The following is a 25,314-nucleotide window of genomic DNA, read 5'->3' on the forward strand; positions in this document are numbered from 1 at the left end:
TAAGAGTAGCAAAATCAGCCCTGGGAGAGAGAAGCAGAATGAAGGGAAGGAGGGACCGGCCGTCCCAACTTGTCCACACCTCCCATGACCTGGATCACATCCGTGGCCAAAACATTTGCTACTCAGCTAAAAATATTTGAGTTGAATGGCAGCAAGTTTTGGTACAAATAGATCCTCAGGGAGTTGACTGAAGAGCTCCTTTGCAGTTCATTGAGGTTACCAAAGCCACCCCCTGCACCCTGTGGTGCAGGGACCTGTTGAGATAATTTGGGTAGGTTCCAGATAAAACGTGGCTCTACCGTGCAGAAGGCAGTTCAGTTTGGATGAAAATAACGTGTAAATCATCCTTTCTCTATCACTGAGAGCCTTTCCTGGCAATACTCTGATTGCTTAAAGGTTTGTAATGACTTGTTTTTCTTTCCAATTCCATCAGGGTGAAGAAGCTGAAAGAGACCTTTGCTTTTATACAGCAGCTTGACAAAAACATGAGTAACCTTCGCACCTGGCTGGCTCGCATTGAGTCAGAGCTTTCCAAACCTGTTGTTTATGACATCTGTGATGATCAGGAGATCCAGAAGAGGCTGGCTGAGCAGCAGGTGGGAAATCAGAGCAGCAGAAGTAAATGGGCTAAAGTGGTGCTGATTATGACAGGCCCTGTACTTAACATCACCTATTTCCCGTCTTTAGCAGCCCTTCCCATTGTTCATGTTTGAAATCACTGTTTCCTTTCAAAGCATGTGTTCAGCACTTGGAGGAGGCTTAACCATGCACAGTGAGCTGTGCTCATAATTTAAATATTCTAGGAGCTTGATTTTTTTTTTTTAAGTCCACAAACCCTTGGATAATTCTTTGCTTGGGTAAAAACAACAGTTCTCCATCTATATGAGGATCTCTGCTCTTCTTTGCTAAACCAAGAACAACTTAGAGCCACAGTTTTCAATGTGTGGTGCGTGGAGCCCTGGACTATGTCTAAGGGGTCCACAAAAGGTGATCAATCAAAAGTATGTGAATACCCACACTTACAATTCAAAGGGGCCCACACTTCCATTTAAAATTTCCAAATTTGCAAATGAAAAAAGGTTGAAAACCACTGACCCAGAGGTTCCTGCTTAGATGGTACTGTTCAGTGTCAGTATTATCATCTGTATTACAGGCTATTGTAGGATCCTAGGATCCATATTTGGGATCAGGAAGGAATTTTACCCCATGGTCAGAATGGTACAGACTGGGGGGGGGGGGGGGGGGGTGCCTTCCTCTGTAGTAAGGGCTGTGGCCCTCTTCCTTGCATCTTTGGAGGACAATTTAATAAACCTTGCAGCAGCCTGACAGCCCTCATCCCCCTGCTTTACCTATGGCAAGTTAGGGTGCTCTTGGTGTCTTTGGGCAATATGCCTTGTAGTTGTGCAATAGGGTTCTTTGTATTCCTGCCCAGAGCTGGGGGCTGGATTTGACAATCTTGAGGTCCCTTCCAGCCCTTAAATTTTTATTATTCTGTGTATAACTTTAGGAATAAGTTGGACACGGATTTGTTTGAAATGGTTTGGATAGGGATGATCCTGCCTCAGTCAGGGAGCTGGACTAGATGGCTGCCAGAGGTCTGCGATTCTACCTCTAACAGGTGTGGTGCCCAAGGGCTGCTATGGTGTGCCCAAGTGGCCCCCTTGGTCCTGCTCCTGCCTCCAAGGGTTTTTCTTGCCCTGCTTCCTCTCCGGCCACATCTTAGTCTGATAGGTAATGAGGGAAGGCTGCCCTCAGAGGCTGGTGAACCTAAGTGTTTGCTCTCTCTTTCTCTGTTCACTCCCACTGTGCCCTATGAGCCTTAAGGGCTAAATTCGTGACTGCCTCCCACCCCTGCAGCCATGCCCATGGCTCACAGGTGTTCTTCTCTCCGCAGTCTTTATGTAGAGGCCTCAGCCTTCTTGGCTTTAGCCCCCCTTTTCCCTATCTATGGCTCAGCTCTCTGCCTCAGCCCTCTCTGTAACTCTGGTCTCCAGGCTCCTTGGTCCTGTCTTGTATTTTATACCAGCCTCCTGGGAACTCATGCAGGGTTGCTCACAATCTATCATAGCCCCCTTCCTGGTGCCTTTGGCCCAGAGAGAGGCTGCTGTCAGCTCTACCCAGCCCCCCTGGCCCAGGGAGAAGCTCTTCCCAGTTCACCTGGCATCTCTGACCCAAGGCAAGGCTTTACATGGGGTGCCCCTGTAGCACCCCTGTAGTCTCCACTTCCCCTCTTATACCCACACCCGTTCCACCCATCTAAAGTTTAAGTTACATCATAAACGCAAGACACTGTTTCCCAACCAAAAGCCTACCCAGCTGTGGGTTGTTGCCTCACTCCAGCCATCAGCTCCCCTTAGCTCCCTTTGGGCAGCTCCAGGGACCAGCTTAGATGCCTTCTAGTGCACCTGCTGCAGGCTTCTCCCTTAGGCGCTCCTCTCCCCAGGCCAGACTGCGTGCTCTGGCTTGGGCCCCAAGTTTATATGCCTGCAAGCCATGTCCCCTTTTTTGCACAGGTTTTCCCTGTTAATCAAGGGCCGGCCTGCCCTCCTGCAGCTGTGGCCCCACACAGCCAGCTGAGCCTACTCTTAAATTGGCAGGAGCCTCCTGGCTTCCTGCTACAGTTCCCTCTTCTCCCCTTCCCTTACACCCAAGTAACAGGGCCTGGATCCCCTGTTAAACTACCCAAACAGGAAGATTGCCAACATCTGTATTACAGGCAATTATAGGAACAAGAGCTGGATGTTGACAGGTTTGCTTGTGCTGAGTAGTGCGGTACTCTGGGCTGGATTGTGACTTGACCTCAGTGGTCTGAGAGGTGGTAAGAGCTCCTCTGCTTTGTATCTCCACCAGGATCTTGGATTCAAGCAGGGCTACTTGTTTACTTATCCTCTCCCTGGAGGAGGTATTTGGGGAATGGGCAGGGCCCTTGTTCCTGAACTCACACAGAAGAACTTAATCAGGGAGAGACAAGAGGTTAATAGTCATTAACAGCTGTTATAGATCAACAGCCGATTACTGCCGCTCATTGGCAAGAGGGAGCTGGGGGTAGAATTGGGTCTCTAAACGGAGACTCAGAGAGAACAAAACCTCTCGGTGCTGCTAGTAGATCACACCATAGCCTCAAGTAACAGTGCTGTCCTGTGGATTTCAGCCATTTCTCCTGTGGATTAAGGGACTATTCAACATGAGTGACAGTGGCAGCTTCCAGTTGTATTTACCATTCCTGTCGACGTAGTTGCTAAACAACCTAGACAGAGGTTGGAATTGCAGCGAGATGCAGACATCCCTCTGGCATTAGTTGGATTAGTTAGCATTAGTATTAGAATTTTAGCAAGATGCATAAATAACTTTGGTATTAGTGAGCATTAGGTAGATGACCTCAACGTGAAACCTCTGTGATGCTTTTTATTAGTAGCAACAGCTTGTAATTAACTCATTTATTAATTCCCAGGAGGGTTGTCCTTCAACTCTTTATAGTTTTGCTCCAGTCTTAGGCATGCTTACTGCAATACAAAATCAGGGACAAAACCAGTGCAGCTTTTCTTGCTCCCAGAGTGTTAGTGAGATTTGACACTGAATGGGACTTCTAATTCTCTTGGGTTGGTAGAATACCCCTTTCTTCTGTGTCTGTTTCTGTTGTAGCAATCATCCAGGAAAGCCACTGAATCCCCTTTAGTGAAACTGGGAATAGACTGTAAGAATGTAATTGTGGCGAGAGTTCATTAAATGGTAATTTTCAAATGGGTGGGTTTGCAAGGAGTGGCCTTTAAAATTAAAGGCACTTCAAAGAATATTTTCTCATCCTGCTCTTCCAGATCTCTGTGCACTCTGCATGCATTTGATTGATCTCAGTAGAGATTATGCATACACACAGGTGAATGCCAGGGAATACAATGGAGGTGCAAGCCCTAGGAAAGAAATGTGTAGTGTGGTTTGGGCAGGAGCTCTGTGCCATCGCATTCAAAGTCACCTCTTACAGTAGATGTTCTCAGATGAGCTATTGTCAGAATTGCAGAATGGATTCTCTGGTACCGGCTGTGCTCCCACGGTTTGTGATATCAGCAGAGTCTCTTGAATTATGCCGTTGCATTCACTGGAATCCCAGAGTTAAACTTTGTAGTCTCTGTCATGACTTATTGTTGAATAAACCAATATGTAATGGCAAGAACCAGTACATTTAAGTTACAAAATGTGTGCCCGTGTGAAGTTTTTGAGTAGGTATAAAAATAGCACCGCTTCTCTCAATTTATTGTCCACACAACCCATTCTGTAGTGCCCTCCCTGTGGCTAAAATTGCTTTTATTGACATGGGGATTGCTCCTCCCAGTGCACTCAAGCATATCACAAGCAACTACCTACATCTGTAACCAGTGTTTGTGTGTTGAAACTGTTTTTCACAATTGCAGGATCTGCAGCGAGACATTGAGCAGCACACTGCAGGGGTAGAATCTGTGTTTAATATTTGTGACGTCCTGCTGCATGATTCGGACGCGTGTGCTAATGAGACGGAGTGTGACTCCATACAGCAGACCACTAGGAGCTTGGACAGACGGTGGAGAAACATTTGTGCTATGTCCATGGAAAGGCGAATGAAGTAAGCCCCTTTCTGACATTTCTAGGACACACAGAAGGCAGTGCAGTGTTGCAAGAAATGTTGTTGCCTTCTACGTACACCATATTTTGATGCAAGACCGTGAGACCCGACTGGTAAACTTGTGATAAAGCAGAATGTTTTGTGTTCCTCAGAATCGAAGACACCTGGCGCCTCTGGCAGAAGTTCCTGGATGACTATTCTCGCTTTGAAGACTGGTTAAAATCAGCCGAAAGGACAGCCGCCTACCCCAACTCTTCCGAGGTTCTGTACACGAGTGCCAAGGAAGAGCTGAAGAAGTTTGAGGTGAATGACCTGCCTTTCAGTTCTTTGGCCTAAATCTTGTTTTATCTTTATACACTTCAGTGACACTTAGGTAGCTGCATAAGAGCCATTTATGGTATTTATTTTCAACAGTATGGATTCTGTTGATGCTTGTGAAGCCACATTCACCTTTTGCTTCCCATCTGCACGTGCTCAGAAGGCTGCGCTCTATCCATGCCAGCTCTGGAGTGAAATAAAATTGCCTAGGTGTGCATGTAATGCCATGTAAGTCCCAAACATTGAGTCAGAGAAAAGCTGTGACTAGCAACTGTGTGAGGCTGGAGGCAGAAGGAGTTTCTCCCATATCTTGCATATTGAATACACAGTTCAAAGAAGGCATGAGGTGGCAGGAGCCTGGGCCAGACCCAGGCATTCTCCCTTCCAGGCCAGTGTCCATCTCTGAGCCACACTGCTCCTGGACCCACATATGTTCCCCTCTTGGCTCATTGGGCACCTATACACGTGATGGACCTCTGCTCTGACACATGCTAATTAGCACACATCAGAACAGACTCGATCGAGTCTGCTGGAGTGTGCTAATTAGTGCACTCCATAAGCCTCTGCATCACATGCATTCAGTGTCCCCGCGTTTTAAAATGGTGGCAGAGGTGCTTTAACTAAAGCTCATCGAACAAGCTTTAGTTAAAGCATCCCTACAGCCATTATGAAGTGCAGGACACTGAATATGTGTGATACTGTGGGTGCTTTTAATTAGAGTGCCTCTCAAAGCTGCTCTAATTAAAGCAGCTTCCCTTAATTTCCCTCCTCCCCGCCCTGCAGCACATGCATAGACACCTTTGGTAAACCAGCTTCAAGAGGAGGTTGGAGAATGCTCTGAGCAATTCCAGCCCATGGCTTGAGAGTTAGTGCACTTCACTGGGAGGTGGGAGATGTAGGTCCCAACCCCCTCTGGGTTGAAGTCTTAGAACCTACACCTCCCTGCTCCCCGGGTGGTTGTCCTGACCATTAAGTTATAGGGCTGCCTGCCTTCTGCGCAGTTTTACTTCCAGAGGGTGCATGGACCTTAGTCATCCTGTTTTGCCCCAAGTGAAAATAAAATCCAAATTCTATGTAAATGCCCAAAATTATACTTTGGTAGCTATGTAGGTGCCAATTGGATAAATATGTAAAGCTGAAATGAGATTTGGCCCATTCTGGTCAGCAAATCTCATCCTGTCTTACCTACATGAATAATAGTGGATGTGTAAAGCACTTTTTGGAAAACTCTTTGCAAACATTAATGAATGTGCACTGTTCCGCTGAGTGAAGGGAATGGTTTTACACAGTTACGGATGGGGAAATGGATAAATACAGAGCACTGAATGGGTAACTTGACTTGCTCAGCCTAAGACAGCATGTTAATGACTGAGCTGAGGAGAGAACCCAGAATTCCTGACTCAGGTAGTTATTTGCTGTTGCTAACTGACACGTCCTTCTATTAGTTCCTGGGGCTAGCATGTAACTGCTTTCAAACTTTTTTTTTTAAGCAGGTAATAGCCCTGAAAAGCTTCTTTAATAATATGTTATTAAAGGCTGTGTTATAATGGCTCAGAAATGGTCAGAGTAAATTCTACGAGCAGGACGAATTGGAGCATGTTATTCCCCCCCACAACTTCAGACGGAACAGCAAATATATGTCTGAGGACAGATTTTAACCAGTACAAGTAACCCCTGACCTTTGTTTTGATTTCATTTTGAGGTCCCGACGTTTTTTTCTCCCCTCCCCCCCAGTGATGGGGAGTATTTTATTGATCCCTTCTCTTGTCTGCAAAAGAGTAATGTTCTTCTGTTTGCGGTACAGGCCTTCCAGCGACAAATCCATGAGCGACTCACTCAGCTGGAGCTGATCAATAAACAGTATCGGCGGCTGGCAAGGGAGAACCGCACCGATTCTGCCAGCAAGCTGAAACAGATGGTCCACGAAGGCAACCAGCGCTGGGACAACCTCCAGAAGCGGGTCGCTGCCATTCTCAGGAGACTCAAGGTAGTTACAGTGAGATGGGGTCTAGGTGGAAACGATGCTACCAAAATGCCAGGCCGGTGTTAGACCACCATCTATTTGATTGTGTAAGTTTGTGCTCCATCTGTATTAGCAGTTTAAATGGACTGTGGATTGGCATTTATAAAATGCAGAATGAAAGCCATGGTAAGCTAAGGCTAATATTGGATGGTAGGGTGGGTGGAGGTGGAGGCAAGGACATCTAATTTTCTGGTTGGGTCTTTGCTAGCTGCTAGGATAGCAGCTGTTCTACCCTAGCAGGGTATTAGCAGATAAGGACAACTGTGCTCCAGCTGTGCTCCTTCCCAGCTTTGATGCTCCATCTACACAAGAGGCTGGATGAGGTTTGGCACAGGAACAAACTGGTTCTTGGTCACTAAATAGACCTGAATATGGACAGGAGACTAGAGTCACACCCAGAAAGCATGTCAGTCCAGTAAAAGCAGCAAAGTGTACGGTGCGCGAGCAGCTCCTAGAGAAGCTGCTTTGCATGTGGCAGTAGACTTGTCCTTGGCAAATGATTGGCATTAACCAGCCTTGCTGACAGGAGAAGACCAGGGAAGGACCCTGGAAGACCTGTCCTGCACCCACTGCTGTCTACTACTGCTTCTGTTCTGCTCTTCTTAGTCCCAGCACCCTTCTGTGGCCGTGGTCCTGGCAAATGACACACTACCTTCTTTCAGGCTGGATTTTATAGACTTTTTGTGGTTGTCATCATTAGCTTGACTCAAGTAGATATTCTGATTAGATAAAGATTTTCTTGGCTGATTCCAATAGCCAGTTACTCACCAGGCATATTGGCTGATACCGATCTGATAACCAGTTTACAGGAATGCAGCTTGGTAGTGTGGAAAGCAGTGCCCTGCAGGTAAGTCTGGAGGGGAAGGGATGTGGGAGGTGCAGATTGAGGCCTCCATGGCGAGGGAGGAAGTGGGGCTGGGGTTGGGGCAGGGCAATGAATGGGTCCCTGGGGCCAGGGCGGGAGCCACAGGCTGCTCATCCAGAGGATCTGCGTCTCAGCACTTAAAAATGGCGGTAGGGGCGCTTGAACTAAAGCTCATTAAATGAGCTCTAGTTCAAGTGCTGCCGCCACCATTTTTAAGCACCAGGATGCTTTTAACTGGAGCAGAGGGGGGGCGGAGGTTGGCTGCCCGCTGTGAGCTTGGGGCTCTTCACCCTGCTACCTTTACCCCGGGAGCCACGCCCTGGCTGTGCCACGTCCCCTGCCTGTCTGGTGGCATTGATGGCAACAAGCTGTACCTCCTCTTGCTGAATGGATTGGGGACATGGCATGGTCAATGTATGGCTCCCAAGGCAAAGGCAACAAGGTGAAGAGCCACAAGCCTGCAGCAGGCAGCCCACCTCCACCCTCACCCCACTTGGCTCCTCTCTGGCTAAAAGCATCCTAGCACTTAAAAATGGTGGCAACAGTGCCCCCGCTGCCATTTTTAAGCCTTGGGATGCTGATCCCCTGATTGAGTCTCCTGTGGCTCCCTGCCCCAGCCCCACTCCCTTCCTCACCGTGGGGGCCTTGATCTGTCCTCCCCGCGGCCCTTCCCTTTCACAGACTTACCAGCAGGGTGCTGCTTTCCACGCTGCCCGGCTGCTTTCCTGGATGCGTGTGTGTGTGTGGCTGTGTGCATGTATACAGCATGTGGGGGCCCCAGCCGGAAGGCATATTACATTTATTGGTACATTATCGGGTACACAAGCCGATAATGCTAATTTGGCTGATCTGATACGGCACTGATGTATCAGTGCACGTCTAACTCTGATGCCAAAAGGGATCCACACCAAGCATGGACTTCCTATAGGCCTGCAATATGACCAGCAGGACTGTGCTCCACCTGGAGCACAAGTGAAATCCTCTTTTACATGCCTCCAATGTTAGCCACTCCATCCTCTGGCCTAGAATCCCCACAACCAAGTGTTTTAGGAATAATTTCAATACTGATGATAGACTCTTAGTTGGGATGGTTTAGTCAGGGATGCTCCTGCCTTAAGCGAGGGAAGGGGTTGATCTAGATGATGTCTTGAGGTCTCTTCCAGCCCTATTTTTTTCTGTGATTTGTGCTGCTTTATGCAGTCTTTTCTCGATGAATGTCTTGTCTGGAGCTGTGATGGGAAAAGCTCCTCTATCTTAATTGGCCAGAAACAGGCAGGAAATAGCACACTGTTGACTGCAATGCTAAATGGCATATTAGTTACCTAAGTGGATTTCCACATTCCAGACAGTCTATCATTCTGCTAATTTTGATTATCTAATTTTAATTAGAGATGAGGTTTGTTTTCTTTACCTAATTTTTTCTGGTAAAGTTAGAGCAGCAAAATCAAAAGCCAGGTGTGAACACAGGTTTGGCTTTGGTATATCTGTGTAGAAAAAGGGTGATTTCTACCCTCTTTTCTCCCCGGCCCTAACCAAAGATAGTTATACACTGCAGTCTTCCCAGTGTGTATGCAGTGATAATGTATAAAGGTGTCTTATGCCAGCATAAATTGTTCTCATGTGGAGGAAGGTATCTTGGTAGTAGAGACAGGCACCTATATACTTGTACCATTGGGCGTTTATACAGGTGCTCCAGGAATAGGGGGTGCCCTTTAATTTAGAGCATTGCATTCAATGAGCTTTAGTTAAAGTGCCCCTGCTGCCATTTTTCTGCACAGGGACGCTGATACATGTGCCGCTGGAGTCATCTGGAGTGCAGTAATTGCCACGCTGCAGCAGACTCGATTAATCAAGTCTGCTCCAAGCCTTGCTGCACTTGTATAGGTGTGCCCATGCTGAAGGGAAAGGGGTGTACCGGTTATAGTAATTATTGTATGTAGTCCAGCAACATGTGTGTATTTAATGTGAACAGCAATTTTAATAGAAAACCCCAATTTTAAACTACTCTTATGATCATCACTACTCAGTAGCTAAAATACAACTACCTAACTGCCCTTTTATTATTCAGCACTTCACCAATCAGAGAGATGAGTTTGAGGGAACGAGGGAAAGCATTCTTGTGTGGCTCACAGAAATGGACCTTCAGCTGACGAATGTAGAGCACTTCTCTGAGAGTAACTTAGATGACAAAATGCGGCAGTTAAATGTACGTATTGTTTCAAACTTCTTTGATATAGCAGTTACCATTATGTCAGTCCTAGTCTCATGAAAACACCTGTCCGTACCTCTGGTTCAATTTCTCTACAGCTTCACATTTGTCCATTGCTTTACATTAGTTATGAGATGCTGGTAAACTTCAAACTGCATGGTTCAACATAAAAAGTATTATTTCTACAAAACATAAATTCAGCATTTATTTATACTCTTTGATCCTTAATCTTATCTGTTTACTCCTTACAATTTCCAAAAGCAGTTGCAATTCTATTTGTCTTAAAAGACCGTTTCAAAATGGGGAAATAGAAACGACAATTGCTAATCAGCTGTATGATTATGAACGTTCAAAAGCTCTTTGTAATTTGGAATGTATTGCTCAGAATGAGGGTAAAACATTTCTTCGCTGCTAGCCCCAACTGTGACTTTTTTGAATGTAGCATATTGAGGTGGATACTTATTGAAATACTCAGTCAGGCACTTGTGAATTAGCTCTCTGAGAAATTCATTGAAGAGTGTATTACAATTGTTTGCTACCTGAATGAGTCAGTTCAGCAATACTCTTTTCTCCATGTCCCCCTTGTTGCTTGGTTGTGTATGTTCAGCTTAATCCTTTGCAAAGCACAAGAGGTGACTTTCTAGAAGGGGGACAACTGACAGCATTCTTACAGGACGCTAGTTCAAAATCAAGGTGAACCAAAACACTGCTCTATATTCTAGCTCGGGTGGCCAACCTGTGGCATGCCTGCCTCAAGTGGCATGGCAGCCTCTGTGCGTGGCACACAGCAGATCAGGGCTGGGAGTAGCCCTGATCTGGCTACTGTAGTATCAGCACAGTAGCAGATATGGCTGGGAGCAAAATGCAGAGCAGGAGATCAGGCAGGGGAAGGGGATCAGAGTGGCACTCGAGGGTGGTGCAGGGCTAATTCATGACACGTCACCAGAAAGGTTGGACCCACTGTTCTAGCTATTCTGTGGCAGAAGTGGAATAAATTTAGGCTGTAGTGGATAGATGTACATGAAATCCAGGCTTCTTCCTTTCACATTAAAGGTGCTCTATCCAGACTAATGTTGAGGTGCATCAGCTAGGTAGTGTGGGGAAGTTTGCTTTGCCATTTCCTATACTGTTCCTATTGTACGGATGGATCAGTCTGCTAATTTCAGTCAGCAGTTATGTTCAACCCCACAAATTCTTCACTTTAAAACACAGAAGTAACTATCTTTCCTAATTCTGCTGCTATGGATTTTCCCACACGTGGGCTTTCTTGTACAGTTCTGTCTCAGGTGACTGTGCTTCCCTGCTCTTTGAAACAGGACTGTGTACACCCAACGGGAATTACACTGAAAGGCCTTCTAGTGTCCACTCTTTTGTTTTGTTTCATTCACCCCCATGAAGTTCAGAGAATAGGAATCACTTTGTAGTGCGAATGACTAAAAAAATGTACCTTAATTAGAAACTGTATTCATAATAGCAAACAGGTAATGGGTAGGTAGGAAGATCTTTGCCAGATATTTTTGGATTGCTCTTTCTTTGTCTAGCTAGAGCAGAAGGACTAGATTAAACGACAGGCTGAAATAACCCTTTCTCATGTATGTCATGTGCCAAAAATAGGGTTTCCAGCAGGAAATAACACTGAACACCAACAAGATTGATCAGCTAATCGTTTTTGGAGAGCAGTTGATTCAGAAGAGTGAGCCCTTGGATGCTATCCTGATTGAAGATGAGTTGGAAGAGCTGCACAGATACTGCCAGGAAGTCTTTGGGCGAGTCTCCCGGTTCCACAGAAGACTGACTTCCAGGCACCCAGTATGGGCAGAATATCATTTTAGTGTTTTGACAGGGTTTTGGTATTAACCTTCAGTTGCTTATTATGAATCCCATGGTGCAGCTTACTTAGAGGGCCCAGGAACTCTTTGATAAAAATACTAGCTTTGCAACTCAGGCTTTATCTGAGAAAAGTCAAGTCACCTAACTGAACATACCCATCTGTAAAAAGGGTTTACTAGCATTAAGGTGGGATCATGGGAGTGCCATTGTTGGCAGAAAGCTTGAAAAAATTTCTTGCAGGTTTTTACACCAGTTTTCATTACGATAAAGTTTCTTCATAGTTTCCAGAACACATTCAGAGCTTCCTTTTGCATAAACACAATGGATTTATTTTTGTCCTTCCATCTGTCCTTCGGTTTCACATGGCAACCTTGAATAGTGAATAGCATGTGCTTTACTTGTCACTGGCAGCATCTAGCAGGTGTTCAGCATGTTCTGGTTCAAAAAGAAAGGACATTTATTAAAAAGCTAACTGGAGGAGCTGATTAATTGGGAGCACCTGGGAGTAACTACTCACCATTGTCCACTTTGTGAGCATGTTGTGGAGTAATTCTGAAATTGGCTATCCTTGCCAGCAGGCAGGAGGGTGGTGTTTTGATGGTTATGCGATAGCACCTAATCCTCTCCCCTCTGTGTTGTAGAGCAAGTTCTTTGGGGATGCTCCCATCCACTGGAAAGTCTTGAATAGCATCAGCCTGTGCTAGTCTGTCCCCACCCTGCCTCAAAATTATCACCTGCAGTAATACCGTGCCCCTAACTCCATTACCCACCGAGCACCCTCAAACTGTGCTTCATTCGTAGCAATATGCACCTAGCTTTTTCTGTTTTTAGGGATTAGAGGATGAAAAGGAGCTGTCTGAAAATGAGACTGATGCTGAAGACTCAAGAGATGTGCACAGCGATCCCTGGCATAAGAAGGCAATAAACGAGGTGACATCTTCACCGCAGTCCCTCTGCCATCTTGTGCCCCCTGCACCAGGCCATGAAAGGTCAGGCTGCGAGACCCCTGTCAGTGTGGACTCCATCCCACTTGAATGGGACCACACAGGCGATGTTGGGGGCTCTTCCTCTCATGAGGATGAAGAAGAAGGAACATACTACAGTGCTTTGTCAGGTGAGTGCCAGATATTTGTTTCCATGTAGCTCATGGCAGTATCCCTATGGTGGCATCTGTTGTGTCTTTGGTGTGTGTGTTTGTGTGTGTGTGTGTCTTAATTTGTAGTGATACAAAACTTGTGTGGGTTGCATAACTCTCAACAATACCATCTGGACAAAAGGGATGTTGTTTTCTAATCCAACCATTAATTACGGACTGTTCCCCCCTGAAAATGACTTGGTCTTTAAAAATGTCTGATGAAAATAACAAAGCTTTTTTTCTCCCAGTATTTTCAGATGTTTCTCTTTAACCCTTGGAAAATATTGAATATTTGTCCAGTGAGGAAAATAATATTATTCTCTTTCAGATGTAGAAATCACTGAAAATCCTGAGGCATATCTTAAAATGACCACAAAAGCTTTGAAAGCATCTTCTGGTAGGCACCTGCTAATGCATGTGTCTGAACATGGCAATCTCCCTATGGCGCACGCTATGCTCCTGAACCTCTTTCATATGTAATGTCTGATCTCCTGCCATTTGCGGACACCATGTGCCACTGTGTCATGGTGTTTCATTGCTGCAGCACACTCATGCATACATGAGAAAGCAGTCAAGAATGTGCCATTAAGAATATTCCTGTCCAGCACAGAGATGGTTAATGGGCATTTTATTAGATGGATCTAGTCTTTCAGCTTTCTTGGTGGTTTGGTCTGGGTATTATTTTTGGTGTACGGGTGATTATAAATCACATAATTACTGAAACAAATAGTTTATTTTCCCAAGTAAAAGTGGCTTATCATTTTCACTGGGTATGTGAGAATCTTGAGCACGCATAGGTTTAATCGGGAATGAGCATTCGCTATTCTCCTCAAATCACGACAAGTCTATTCTTGACTCACCTGCCCATGCATTGTAACATAATAATATCATGGAGATATGAACTTCCCCAAACCACAGCACAACCTTTTTTGTTTTTGTGTTAAATTGTACTGTGTCCAGACATTTTCAGAAGAAAATAAGTCTCATAACTGCATGGCTCTCATTTCATTCCCTTCTGGAACATTGTTGGTGTTTTGCAAATGTGCATGCTTTGCAAGGAAAGCTACAGAACTTTTTATGCCATAACTTGACGCCGCATTATTTGGAATACTTTCTAATTTATCTCCAAAGTAAAAACACTGTCTCAGACATGGGGGATCTTAGAGTCAGAGGATTTCTTTTTTCTTATGTTGCAGGAAAATCGGTTTCAGAAGGTCACACGTGGCATTCTCCTGATAGTCCGTCCTGCAGAAAACATCAGTACAGCCAGGCAGAGATGGTTAGAAATGTGCTGTCTGGCAACACGGAGACATGTACTCCATATAAGGCAGACTATGTGAGTTCCAGATCTGTGGGCATTTGGTCTAACCTAATAAATTACAGTAATGGAAAATTGTCGGGGCAGCTGGAGGGAAGAAGGAGGAAAGGGGAATATAAAAAAACCCCTTGATAATTCCTGCATTTTGTTCCTGTTCCTGCCAAGCGACTGATCTGAGGGATCCATTCCCAAACTGGGAAAAGGAAAAGGATCTACCTTAACACAACCTGCTTCTCCTCCCATTCCTGGTCATTCAAACACTTGACTTGAGGGCAAAGAGGGAAGTGCCAGCAGCTCTGCCTGCAGGCAGTGGGGTAACCGGGGAAGAGTTTAGCCTCTGTGGTTGGACTCTAGCTGCGGAGGAACATGGGCGTGCTCCCCCTTTCACTCCGCTCGCTGTCCCTTCCCTCCTGCCCGCTGGCCTCGTAGAGGCGTTCTGTTTGTGTCTGCGGAGACACCTTTCTCCCAGCGCACAGACCTTTACAGCCAGTCAAGAGACTTCTTGCGGAAGACTTGTTCTTCTGCAAAAAGTTAAATCATATACCGGTGAGGAAGATTTTCTTCCCCCCCAAACTAATTTGAGTGCCTGTACACTTCAAGTGTGGAGGACACCTGATATCTCACAGTCCTCTGCTCTCCTGCTGTCCCTCCAAGGGAGAGGGAAGGAGGGAGATCAGTGTCTCCTGGATAGCCCAGCCAGGGGGGAGCTGTGAGGGAGCCCTGTGGGGATCTTGCATGGAAAAATTACCTCCCCTCCTACCAATCAGCTGATTGATGTGGGGGAGAGGATTCCCTTGCAGGGGAGACCCTCTGGGTAAGTGGGAGTGAGGCAGACTGCCTGGCAGCAAAGCTCTCCAAGTCTTGTCACTGCATTGCAATGCCCACCTCTCCCTAACCCCCTACTACTACCAGTTGGCTCTGGAGAGTGCACAGACCAGGGGGTGTTTTTCTGCAGCAGGAACCAGGAGGGTTCCCACCATGGAAGTATATACCTCCCACCCCAATTGCCCAGGTGGGGGAGCATGCTGTCAGGGCTGGAGCCCTCCCCATCTGGCTGTGGCAGCTCCTACTTTTCAGCAGCTTCCAGTTGACAGCCTACCCCCTTCCAAGGTAGGGCAGGCTATAAGTTATGAGCTCCCCAATAGCAGGGGTGGCCCAGGGAGCAGCCCGTTAGCGTCCCCTGAATGAAGAGCTTGTCCATGAAGCTCTCCCACCATGGGGCTGGAACATGTGTATACTCGTCCCAGGCTATTTCTGCAAAATCCATACCAGTAGAAATGAATGTCTGTACGTGGCTGCTGGCCCAGTAGAAATGGGCTTCAGCCATCGACAACACCTGTTGTCCTGGGAGTGAAATATGTCTGGTGCCTAGTTGCCTTTCAGCAGGTGTTTCTTGCCATTAATCCACCGCTTGTTTCTTAAAGTAACTGTCACCAAGCCCCAGAACCTGACACAAAGTGCAACAGAGCTGCTGCTCCCAAACCAGCTACTCAGGACTTGGCTCAACCGATTAAATATCTTCACTGCATTTCTATCTGTAAGCCCCACTGCACGTTTGCCAGATATACATACAGTTCAGTGCAGAGAAAATGCCATTGGTCTTCTGTGGCATTTTTGTGTTGCCCTCAAAACCACAACTTTCTGCACCTTAATTCCTCCCATGCTAATGTGCCTGGAGCTCGGGGCTTGCTGGACTTTTGAGTGTGTGGGACTCATGCACTTCTGAAATAATTCCAGGTTAAGCACCTGGTGTCTGCAAGCAGTGGCAGCATGGACAGTGTCAAAGAGGTATCTACAATACTGAATGATGAAGAGCCCCAAGACGACCCGGAGCTTGTGAGCATTGCAGCTGCAGAGAAGCAACCAGGTACAGTTAAAATCAGACCATGGAAAGAGATTAAGAACAGCTGTTCAGCCAAGGTTTATAATGGGACTCGCAGGGTTACAAAGCAGAGATGACACAAAGACAGTGCTTAGATTGAAGGCAAAGTTAAAAGCCAGGAGCAAACTGCTGCTCTCATTAATGATGCCTTCTGCTGTGAATACACTGAGCTGCCTTCTCACTTGACATTAGCTGACCTACATTTGCTTTTAAATCTCAACCGTTACATTTTATTTGCCAGACTCAAGATTTTTCTCACTCAGAATATACTTGACTATCTCTGTACTGGTAACAGGGAACTTGTCCCCATTCGTATCAGTGAGGATTCTGACCACTTCAGAGACTTTTTAAATCAGATTTCTAAGCCAAGAAATAGATTTCTTTGACTAAAACAAAATTGCTCTCACTTGTTCTTTCAACAGCGTGGCAAGGAAATAAGAGCATATTACAGCTCCCATTTCCAAAAGCTCTGGGTCATCCAAGTCTGGGGAACATTATCTATTCTTCATTGTACACCAAACTTCATTGTCCACAGCCAATTAAGTTGGCTCTCTTAACCTTACAAGACCTAGTTTCCTGGCTTTAGGTGTTTCTGAGAGGTTAGGATGAGGTTTATAGTATAATTATAAACCTCCAATGAGAAACTGAAGATGTATCAACCACCAGAGAGTATGAATGCCTCGCACTGCCCACAGTCACATCAGGTCACCAGGGGAATGGGAGAAGGCTAAGAAAGAAATGAGAAGTGGAGCTGGCAACTGTGTAGGCTGAACTGTTGAGAGTTAGCACTAAAACAATGGCCCATTATGGTTCACGGGGCTTTCTGGTGTGGTAGGGGCCCTCTCTCAAATAAGACATAAAACTAAAGTCCTGACTACTTGTGTTTACTCTACCTACCATGATAAATTATCAGCAAATAAATAATTATGAATTGCAGTATCCTTGCCAGATCACAGTTGTTTTACCCCCCTAAATTCTTTCTGTATTTTCAGTTGGATATTCCTCATTCACTGACACAAGGTCCTGTAGCGTTACCGTGTTCTTTTTTACAACTGTCAGGTTACCTGAACGAGATCTATAACAGCTTGAAGATCTTGGTTTTTCCAGAAAAGAATCACATATCCTAAAAAATAGTTTTTATTACTGTGTTTTTCAAATCGGAACAGACCTTCTGGTCAAAACCTGTGTGGATTGAATTCTTTGGAATCCTTGAGTTTGCTAATATGGAACACCCTGTATTTTAAACAAGAGTCGCATTTCTGGTGATGTAAAGCATTTCTTGGTGCGTCACTCTAGGTATGATTGAACGATGGGAACTCATGCAAGCCCAGGACCTAAGAAACAAACTAAGAGTGAAACACAATTTGCAGCAGTGGCAGCAGCTGCACTCTGATCTCAACGATGTCACCGCTTGGCTGGATAAAACTGAAGGAGAGCTGGAGCAGTTACAGAAAGCAAAGCCAGCAGCCAGCTTGCAGACTATGGAACAACGGATGAAGAAACTGAAAGTATGTTGTGACACACAGGGAAGTGAGGGTTGAACATTAGCTTTGCTCCTCTGATCAGATCATTGGTTTTTCCCTATAATTAATGCATACAACATTATTGATTTGATTTGATTTTTTTAATCTTTGGCTTTTGCCATCCAGATGTATTTGAGGAATAAACAGGCTTGTCTAAACAGGGTATTATCATGTGAATGCGTGCAGGTTTAGAGAACCTGAGGAAGATGAGGAAAGGGTGGAAGAACTGGGATTACTTTAGTCTGAAAATTTAGCGAGAATTGGTACGTCTTCAATACAAAAAGATTTTCGTAAAGAGGATGGCAGTCAACTGTTCTGTGTGTCCACAGGAGACAGGACAAGTATCAATAGAAGAAATTGCAATGAGAGAAAGGTTGGATAGCATGAAGCACTTCTAACTCTGAGGGTGGTTAAGCACTGGAACAAATTACCTAGAGAAGTTCTGGAGTCTCCATCACTGGAAGGTTGTAAATACAAGTTAGAGCACCATTTATCTGGGTTGGTTTACACAGGGAAGATCTGGTCCTGAGCTGCAGTTGGACTAGGTGACCTCTCAACTTCCTTTTCAACCCTAGTTTTCTGAGATCCTGTGCCACTTACCTTGCCCATACACTGCATAGGAGAACCTGGACACCCAGCTCAGGGTTGTACCCTCCGGCCTCCCTAAACTAATAATGGTGGATGTCAGGGAGGGTCTTGAACAGGAAATAAGTCACTCTAAATATACTTGGTTCAGTGCTCTCCCTCTATACATCCACTCCTGCCACTGTTGGAGGCAAAATACTGGGCTAGATAGTTCATGCTTTGGACCCAGTGGGGCACTTTTTATGTCCTTTATGTAAAAAAAAGTGCAACACATAGATCCCTTTTGTGAATCTGTTTCCACTTTGACAGTTCAGTGGCCAGCACTGCTCTCTTGCTGCAAAAGTCAGTCAGTGCAGCGACATTTTTCACCATTGTGTTAGGAGCCATTTGCTGCTGGATGTGTTCTTGGTTTAGCATGACCCGTGGTTTAGACCACAGCCTGTTTAAATTGAGCACTGCTAACATCCCTGTTGTCCAGGTCAGGCAGCGCATGTGGCTAGCACTTGGTTAATAACAACCATATAAAATCAGGTTCCTGAAAACATGTGGGCGATTCCTAGATCTGATAAATATGGAAGTTTGAACATCCGCATCCTTGTCAAATTATGCAATGGCCTTTTTCCCTTGTAGTTTCAAGTATGATAATCAGGTGAGAAATGGCTTGAATAACTAGCAGGTTGTAGGATGGTGAGAAGATGCACCTACGTAGAATTAAGATGTGACAATGCATGGCTGAGCTGGGGCAGGGGCAGCTTCAGATTTTGGCTTCAGATCGGTAGTGCTCAGCTTTAAAAGCCTTGGGAAATCTGGCTTAAATGCCTTCCTCTTTTGCTCTGTTATTGCTTTTCTACATTCTCTCTCACAGATTTCCATGGCTGTAGGATTGCTTTAAATGAACAAGGCAATCAGGACTCATCGTAGAAATGATATCTTTTATTAGACCAACGAGATTTTTGCAAAAAAAATGTCTTTAATTGCAAGCTTTTGGCCACAAACACCCTTCGTCAGGCATTAGACAAAAGATTGTAAAAGTTCTCCTGGGTAGAAATGAAAGTTCATATTTCATAGGATTTCACAGAGGAGTCAATTGAAGGAAAACTCCTCTGGGCAGTCGGTTCATAGCTGGTATGGAGCCTCTCACCTCCTGTGAGGATCTGTGAGGATGCAAATTACCTTGAAACAAAGGCAGGATCTCAGGTTTCAGGTGGTCACAGTTGCTTCCTGCTTGGGAAAATATGAAGATTTCATTTGGAAAAATGAACAATGCATTTCTGTTTATTCTGAGTATCCTGGTCTGTTCATTCTTTAGGACATACTTAAAGCCTTTGATAACTACAAGTCTGTGGTGCTCTCCATTAACCTGAGCAGCAAAGACTTCCAGCAGACGGATAGCACTGAATCCAAAGAGCTTCAAAACAGACTCCGACAGATGAATTTGCACTGGGAGAAAGCATCTCATTTAGTGGACAACTGGAGGAAAAGTTTACAACAGGCTCTATTGCAGTGCCAGGTAATGAGCATAAAGGTTTGTCTGGTAATACTTGGAAGGAGAATTTGTTTCAATGCGCCACAGCAGGTAGGTCAGAGGACATGGTATTGAAGTGACCCCAAGACTTCCTTGGATTGCCTGTTCAAAATCCAGAGGAAAATGAATGCGTGTCACTTACAGACAAGATAGTCATGGTAGTAATAATTCAACATGAAACCAAGCAAGTGCTCGGATACTTTGCCAACAATCCTTCATAGCATCTGACAAAGTGTAGCCTATGAGTTAGTCTGTAAGGTGCCACCTGGCCCTGCAACCTGCTTGTTACCCTTATTTTATAAGTGACATCAGTGTTAAACACAGGACTTTGTTTCACCTTGTATTTAGCTTAGGCTGTACCTGCTGCTTTCCCAGACCTGAGGAAGAACACTTTGTTCCCAAAACATTGTCTAACATCTCTCCCAACTACACCGTTGGTCCAATAAAAGATATCACCAAAAAAAATCCTTGCTGCTTGCATATTTCCTGGACCATCGTGGCTACAACAACACTCCAGCCCTACTAAACGAGATGGGGACAGTTGAGGAAGAGAGGCTAACAGCAAATTTGGGACTATTAGTTTAAGGTTTTACCTGCTCATCCTGTACTACAGACAGCATTTCTTTTACAGCAGCCCTTATTTTACATTAAAGCCATATAAAAATATACAGTATGTAGTGTTTCATTACCCATGCAGTTGGGTCAGTAAAAGATAGCACCTAAAAATGTGTGTGGCTGATTATGCTGTCATTTTCTTTCTTCTTTGTAAATCATTGTTTCTTCAGGATTTCCATGAACTGAGCCAGAAACTACTGTTGTGGGTAGCAAGTGCTGAAAGTCGAAGACATAAAGCACAAATCACTGATCCAAATGCTGACCCCCATACCATAGTGGAGTGCCAAACAGAGTTAATGGTATGTGGAGCGTTGATTACTGAATGACAGTGGGGGATTGAAATACACCAGTTATTTCCACATAAAGAATAGCATCTTTATCAAAATGATCATTTGAAAGAAAACAGGCGGCATGTGGTGCTACTGTATCTCTGTAGGAATGGATTTTGGCTTTATCATATGGGTTGATGTTAGAATCTGTCTACATATGAGGTATTGTCGCAAAATAACCAAGCTTGAGCGTGGATAAATGTACACTTGTGGGGAAGGGGAGCTGCTGGTCTGGACAGGGCAGCACCGGTTCCATGTGCATGGTTCTGTAGTAATACAAGTGCAGGCAGATCACTCCCACATAGACCCTGCTTCCTCCATGGGCACAGTTGGGGTGATTTGGCTCACTCATGTGCACGATCCTGTAGTGATACTTAGCAGTTGCAGTGTACTCCCAAGCAGCAGCAGCTCCTCTGCTCCCCATTTTGAAGCCACTTCATGTGTATGATTGTCTATGCCCCTAATTAACTTCCTATGTGACTGATCCTCTTCCAGGGTAGGAGTGGCTTACTCTGAATTAGTTCAGTCCACTTTGGCACAAGCAGACTTTTGGGTTGAGGCTCTAAAACTAATGCAGAGAATTTGTGCTAAAAGAATGCAATGGGTGTGAAGTGTTCGCACAAAACCTTGTCACCCCACCAAAATCCTAATTGGCAGCAGCCTGGCTTGATTCTGTTCCCACTGGACCACCAATCAGTCCAGATTCCTCCATGGGGATTGCTCTAGAAATCAAGCTGGTGAACCACCATGAAAGCATCGTCCAAACATGCTATTGGTTGCACTGGTTGTTATATCTCATACCGTCCTTTTTCAGCAACTGGAGAAAGAGCTTTTGGAACGGCAGCTTCATGTAAACTTGCTCCAGGAAATTTCCACCCACCTGCTGGTTAAATCTGATGGAGAAGACTATATTGAAGCTGATGAGAAGGTACATGTGATTGGAAAGAAAATGAAGCAACTTCTTGAACAAGTTTCGAGTGACTTGAAGTCTATACGAGGAAACCTGGTAAGTACATGAAGGTTTTAATGCCTTAACTTGCTCCTGGATCATGAGAATAAAGGATATAAGAACAAGTGTTGAATGGCAAATTCAAAGTGTTGGAATGAAGATTCTAGAATTATGCAAGAGGCAAGGGTTTTTGTGGGTGATATACTTCTACTGGCCAAACTGCATAGTTGGAGCGGACTTAGACAAGCTGATGAAGAATGTGAACTTGTTATCAGATTGTCTTAAATCTGTCCCAACCATGCCATGGGAACAGTAAAAGATATCACTCACAAAAATCCTTGCCTGTCAAAGAATTGAGTGAAAGCTATAACAAATAGATTGGTTTTAAAATGTATTATTTTAAAATGTCACATCTGCTTAACTCCTTAACAAATAATGCCAGTTTTCAGGGAAAAGGAGGTGGGGGGGTGTGTGTGTGTTGTGTACAGGCCATGGAAGTGGACTGCCACGGGACCCTGAGATGTTTTCAGGCTGCAATATCAGTGCCTGTCTGCTCCCACTGTTCCCTGGGCCTTCCAACATCGGTCCTTTCAGCAGCTGCGCACGGTCCAGAAGTATCCTAGTTTGGGAGCTGCTGGGTTTGTGAGGTGGTTGGCATCTCTACCGAGGTAATATATATCATTTTAAATGGGAACATTGAATCAATCCACAGGTGCCATTTTGCAGTCCATGTGCTCCTGGTTTATGCCTTGGTAAATTAACAGGTGGTTTTTGCTTTTAGGACAACAATGCATTTCTGGCAACTGCCTATGAATTGGACTCTGGAGGCTACCACCCACTAGCAGTGAAATCCAGCCCTCAGGAGAAGAAGGCAAGAAGCTTTTTTTTATGAAAAGGCTGCTCTTTCTCCTGCCAAGATGTTACTTTTTTTTTTCTGGCTTGAATCTCAAAACTTTAGAAACCTGCTTATTTTAATTACATGCAGAATGTAGAATATGACCTTAAAATTAAATGGACCAGGAATCCTATCTTTTTAGTCAGACAGATTTTCTGGCTTCTTATAACTGTAAAAATAATAAATGCCTCTTTCCACAGGTCACTACAAGACCAGCCTCCGACAGCAGGGATGCCAGCAGCATCAGGTAGGCCCTTCACTTCATTGGTGTGGAAAGTACAGAGTGCAGGCAAGGCTGAGGGCTTCGTGCCCAAGTGGTAAAGGGACTTGGAAAGATTGTGTGTACAGCCACCGCTCCATAGGCTCACGCTGATGTAAATCACAGCACCCTAGGGGGAAGGCACCTGCAGGAAACCAGGAGCAGCTGTACGTTGGTGTAAGTTGCTCAGTGCAGGCTGGTTCTCCTGCCATGATGTGCCAGTCTATAGCAAGCAGGCAGGCTGAGATCTGGCAGTGTGTCCACTCCTTACTCTGGGGTAATTTACTTTGTAATAATGTAGATGGGTTGGACACATGACTTCTGCTGCCAGTGTTATGTACAGTTTTGTGGCTGAGTACACAGCTGCTTCCAGCCAGTTGGGGAGGTAGCCTGTCCTGGAGATGCCCCTTTTCTCACAACTTGGACATTCTTTATTTAGCATTTAAGGAAAAGCGCCCTAAGCACACCTCAGTGTGAACAGCAGCCTCCCAGTTATTAGTACTAAAACTTAGGAGGCTTTTCCTACCCTTTTTCAACTGGATTGAAGCATGCTTTTACAGAACTGGAGAATGCTCTGTTTCCCTGCAAGACATACTGTTATGAAGTGCATGCTCCTGAGCAAGAGGGTTAGTATAACATGAAACAAAGTTGGAGTTCATGCTAAGTGAAGGAAAGTAACAAAAACCTAACTTGCCACCAATATAACTGCGTTCTGTCTTCTCAGAATGGAAAACCAGGCCAAACCTGCTCCAGTTTCCAGGCCCCGTTCCTTCTTTCACCGTGTATTACGAGCGGCTTTGCCCCTTCAGTTGCTCTTCCTTCTGCTTCTGCTTCTGGCCTGTATGGTTCCATCCTCAGAGGAAGACTACAGCTGCACTCAAGCAAACTACTTTGCCCGATCTTTCCACCTAATGCTGAAATATACCAACGGACCTCCGCCAACCTAGGCAGCATCCCGTGATTCTCCGATGTACCAAAAAACACATTTTGTCATGGGTGCTTGTTTTCATGCTGCTAATGTCAAGCCGTGAATTCACATGGTCAGGCACAGAAAGGTCCGTCTGAGTCCACATTTTGACCCCCTGCAGAGCTTTCCTGACTTGACCATAGTCACTTGTGCATCCCTGAATCTTGGGTGCAACTGCACAGCTGAGCTCTACGGGAGGCATTTTTTTAAATGGCCACTTCCTCCTGCGCAGGGAATGTATTGATGTTCGCATCTCAAGCTGTAAATCTTTACATGATTTCAGGGTTTTGGGAAGTAGTCCAATGGCTTTTTGTGTACAGAAAGTGAATTTTCTATAGATTTTTAACTCCGGAGCACCATACTGTATACTTTGATGCACTAGACACAAGCATTTTATATTTACAGACACCCCACCCTAGTTTGGCAAGGTCCATAGAACTCAAATTGACAGAATGATATGGGCTGTTATGTGACAGTAGTTGCTGTAACTAGTGGTCTTTGTCATGGCTCAACGTGACAAACTGAAGCAGTTTTAAGTGCTTGGCATGCACTTACGATGGGCAACAGTTCACCTCCTTACCTGTATCTTTTGGTACTGTAGTCAGCTGGTAGAAACGAAGGTTTTAAATTTTTGGTATTTTTGTTACGCTGTACTTAATTCATCTAACTCTTTCAATAAAAAGATGTGTATTTGTTCTGCGTGCAAAGTGTTTAGTACTTAGCTCTGCTGTGCTGTCCTTTTATACCATGATTTAAAAAAAGAAATGATTACATTGCATGGAAATGGTTTATATTGTGCATATTTTCTACATGAAGATAATTACGTAGTCTGTACACACTCTGTATACAAATGAATAATGTGCACTGGCTTTTTTTAATCAAAGATTTCTGGTTTAATCTCCTGAATGTATAGTATGCCAAGAGAGACTCGTGCATTTTTATACATTACTTCACATTTAAAATGAAGTAAAAATTTCAGGTGATGGGAAGAGAAAATGTGATGTACAGTCAGTTTTATTGGAACATATTTGTTGGTTGTACAGTTCAAACATTCTCATTAAAGTTCTGCTGATGTTTTCAGAGTATGGATTTGCCTAATGGAGCGGGCACTCGTGTCAATCCCAGAGCCCGTTTTGCTTTACACATTCACTTGTCAAATATCGGGAACGGACTCTGTCTTTTGAAACCAGGTTGTAGCAGAAGTTTGCAACTACATTAGGAGACACCTGAAAACTTTCTACCTTTACCTAAACAACCTTCCTTAAGAAAGAGCTGTACAGTGGGAAGGAATGCCTCTCTTGCACTAGTCTTCATATGTTCTTGTACAGGGAGATTAGAAATTAATCAAGGGGCCTTTTCCTTTCCCGTGCTGACACACCTTCACAGTTTGCAACCAGTTTTCTGAAGAACGAGGAGTTGTGTGGAAGCTCCATTCATGGTTGTGCTATAGGCCACACAGGAAGACTCTAGTCAGAGCTTGTTTAAGCATATAA

General features: G+C 44.8%; 1 protein-coding gene across 1 annotated transcript in view; it reads left to right on the plus strand.

The window, feature by feature from the left end:
- SYNE2 (spectrin repeat containing nuclear envelope protein 2) overlaps window positions 1-24,901 on the plus strand; it is a 256,030-nt gene extending 231,129 nt beyond the window's left edge. The window contains 17 exon segments of the mRNA XM_025197915.1: window positions 434-596; window positions 4,407-4,594; window positions 4,747-4,897; window positions 6,717-6,899; window positions 9,869-10,006; window positions 11,624-11,818; window positions 12,671-12,953; window positions 13,303-13,371; window positions 14,171-14,310; window positions 16,030-16,159; window positions 17,471-17,682; window positions 19,592-19,792; window positions 20,593-20,721; window positions 21,566-21,757; window positions 22,482-22,571; window positions 22,796-22,842; window positions 23,579-24,901. Of these exon segments, the coding sequence (XP_025053700.1) occupies window positions 434-596; window positions 4,407-4,594; window positions 4,747-4,897; window positions 6,717-6,899; window positions 9,869-10,006; window positions 11,624-11,818; window positions 12,671-12,953; window positions 13,303-13,371; window positions 14,171-14,310; window positions 16,030-16,159; window positions 17,471-17,682; window positions 19,592-19,792; window positions 20,593-20,721; window positions 21,566-21,757; window positions 22,482-22,571; window positions 22,796-22,842; window positions 23,579-23,801 (2,734 nt within the window). The 3' untranslated portion in view covers window positions 23,802-24,901.
- Window positions 24,902-25,314: the final 413 nt, after the last annotated feature.

The sequence above is a fragment of the Alligator sinensis genome, unplaced genomic scaffold (genome assembly GCF_000455745.1).
Source record: "Alligator sinensis unplaced genomic scaffold, ASM45574v1 scaffold13_1, whole genome shotgun sequence".
Taxonomy (NCBI): domain Eukaryota; kingdom Metazoa; phylum Chordata; order Crocodylia; family Alligatoridae; genus Alligator; species Alligator sinensis.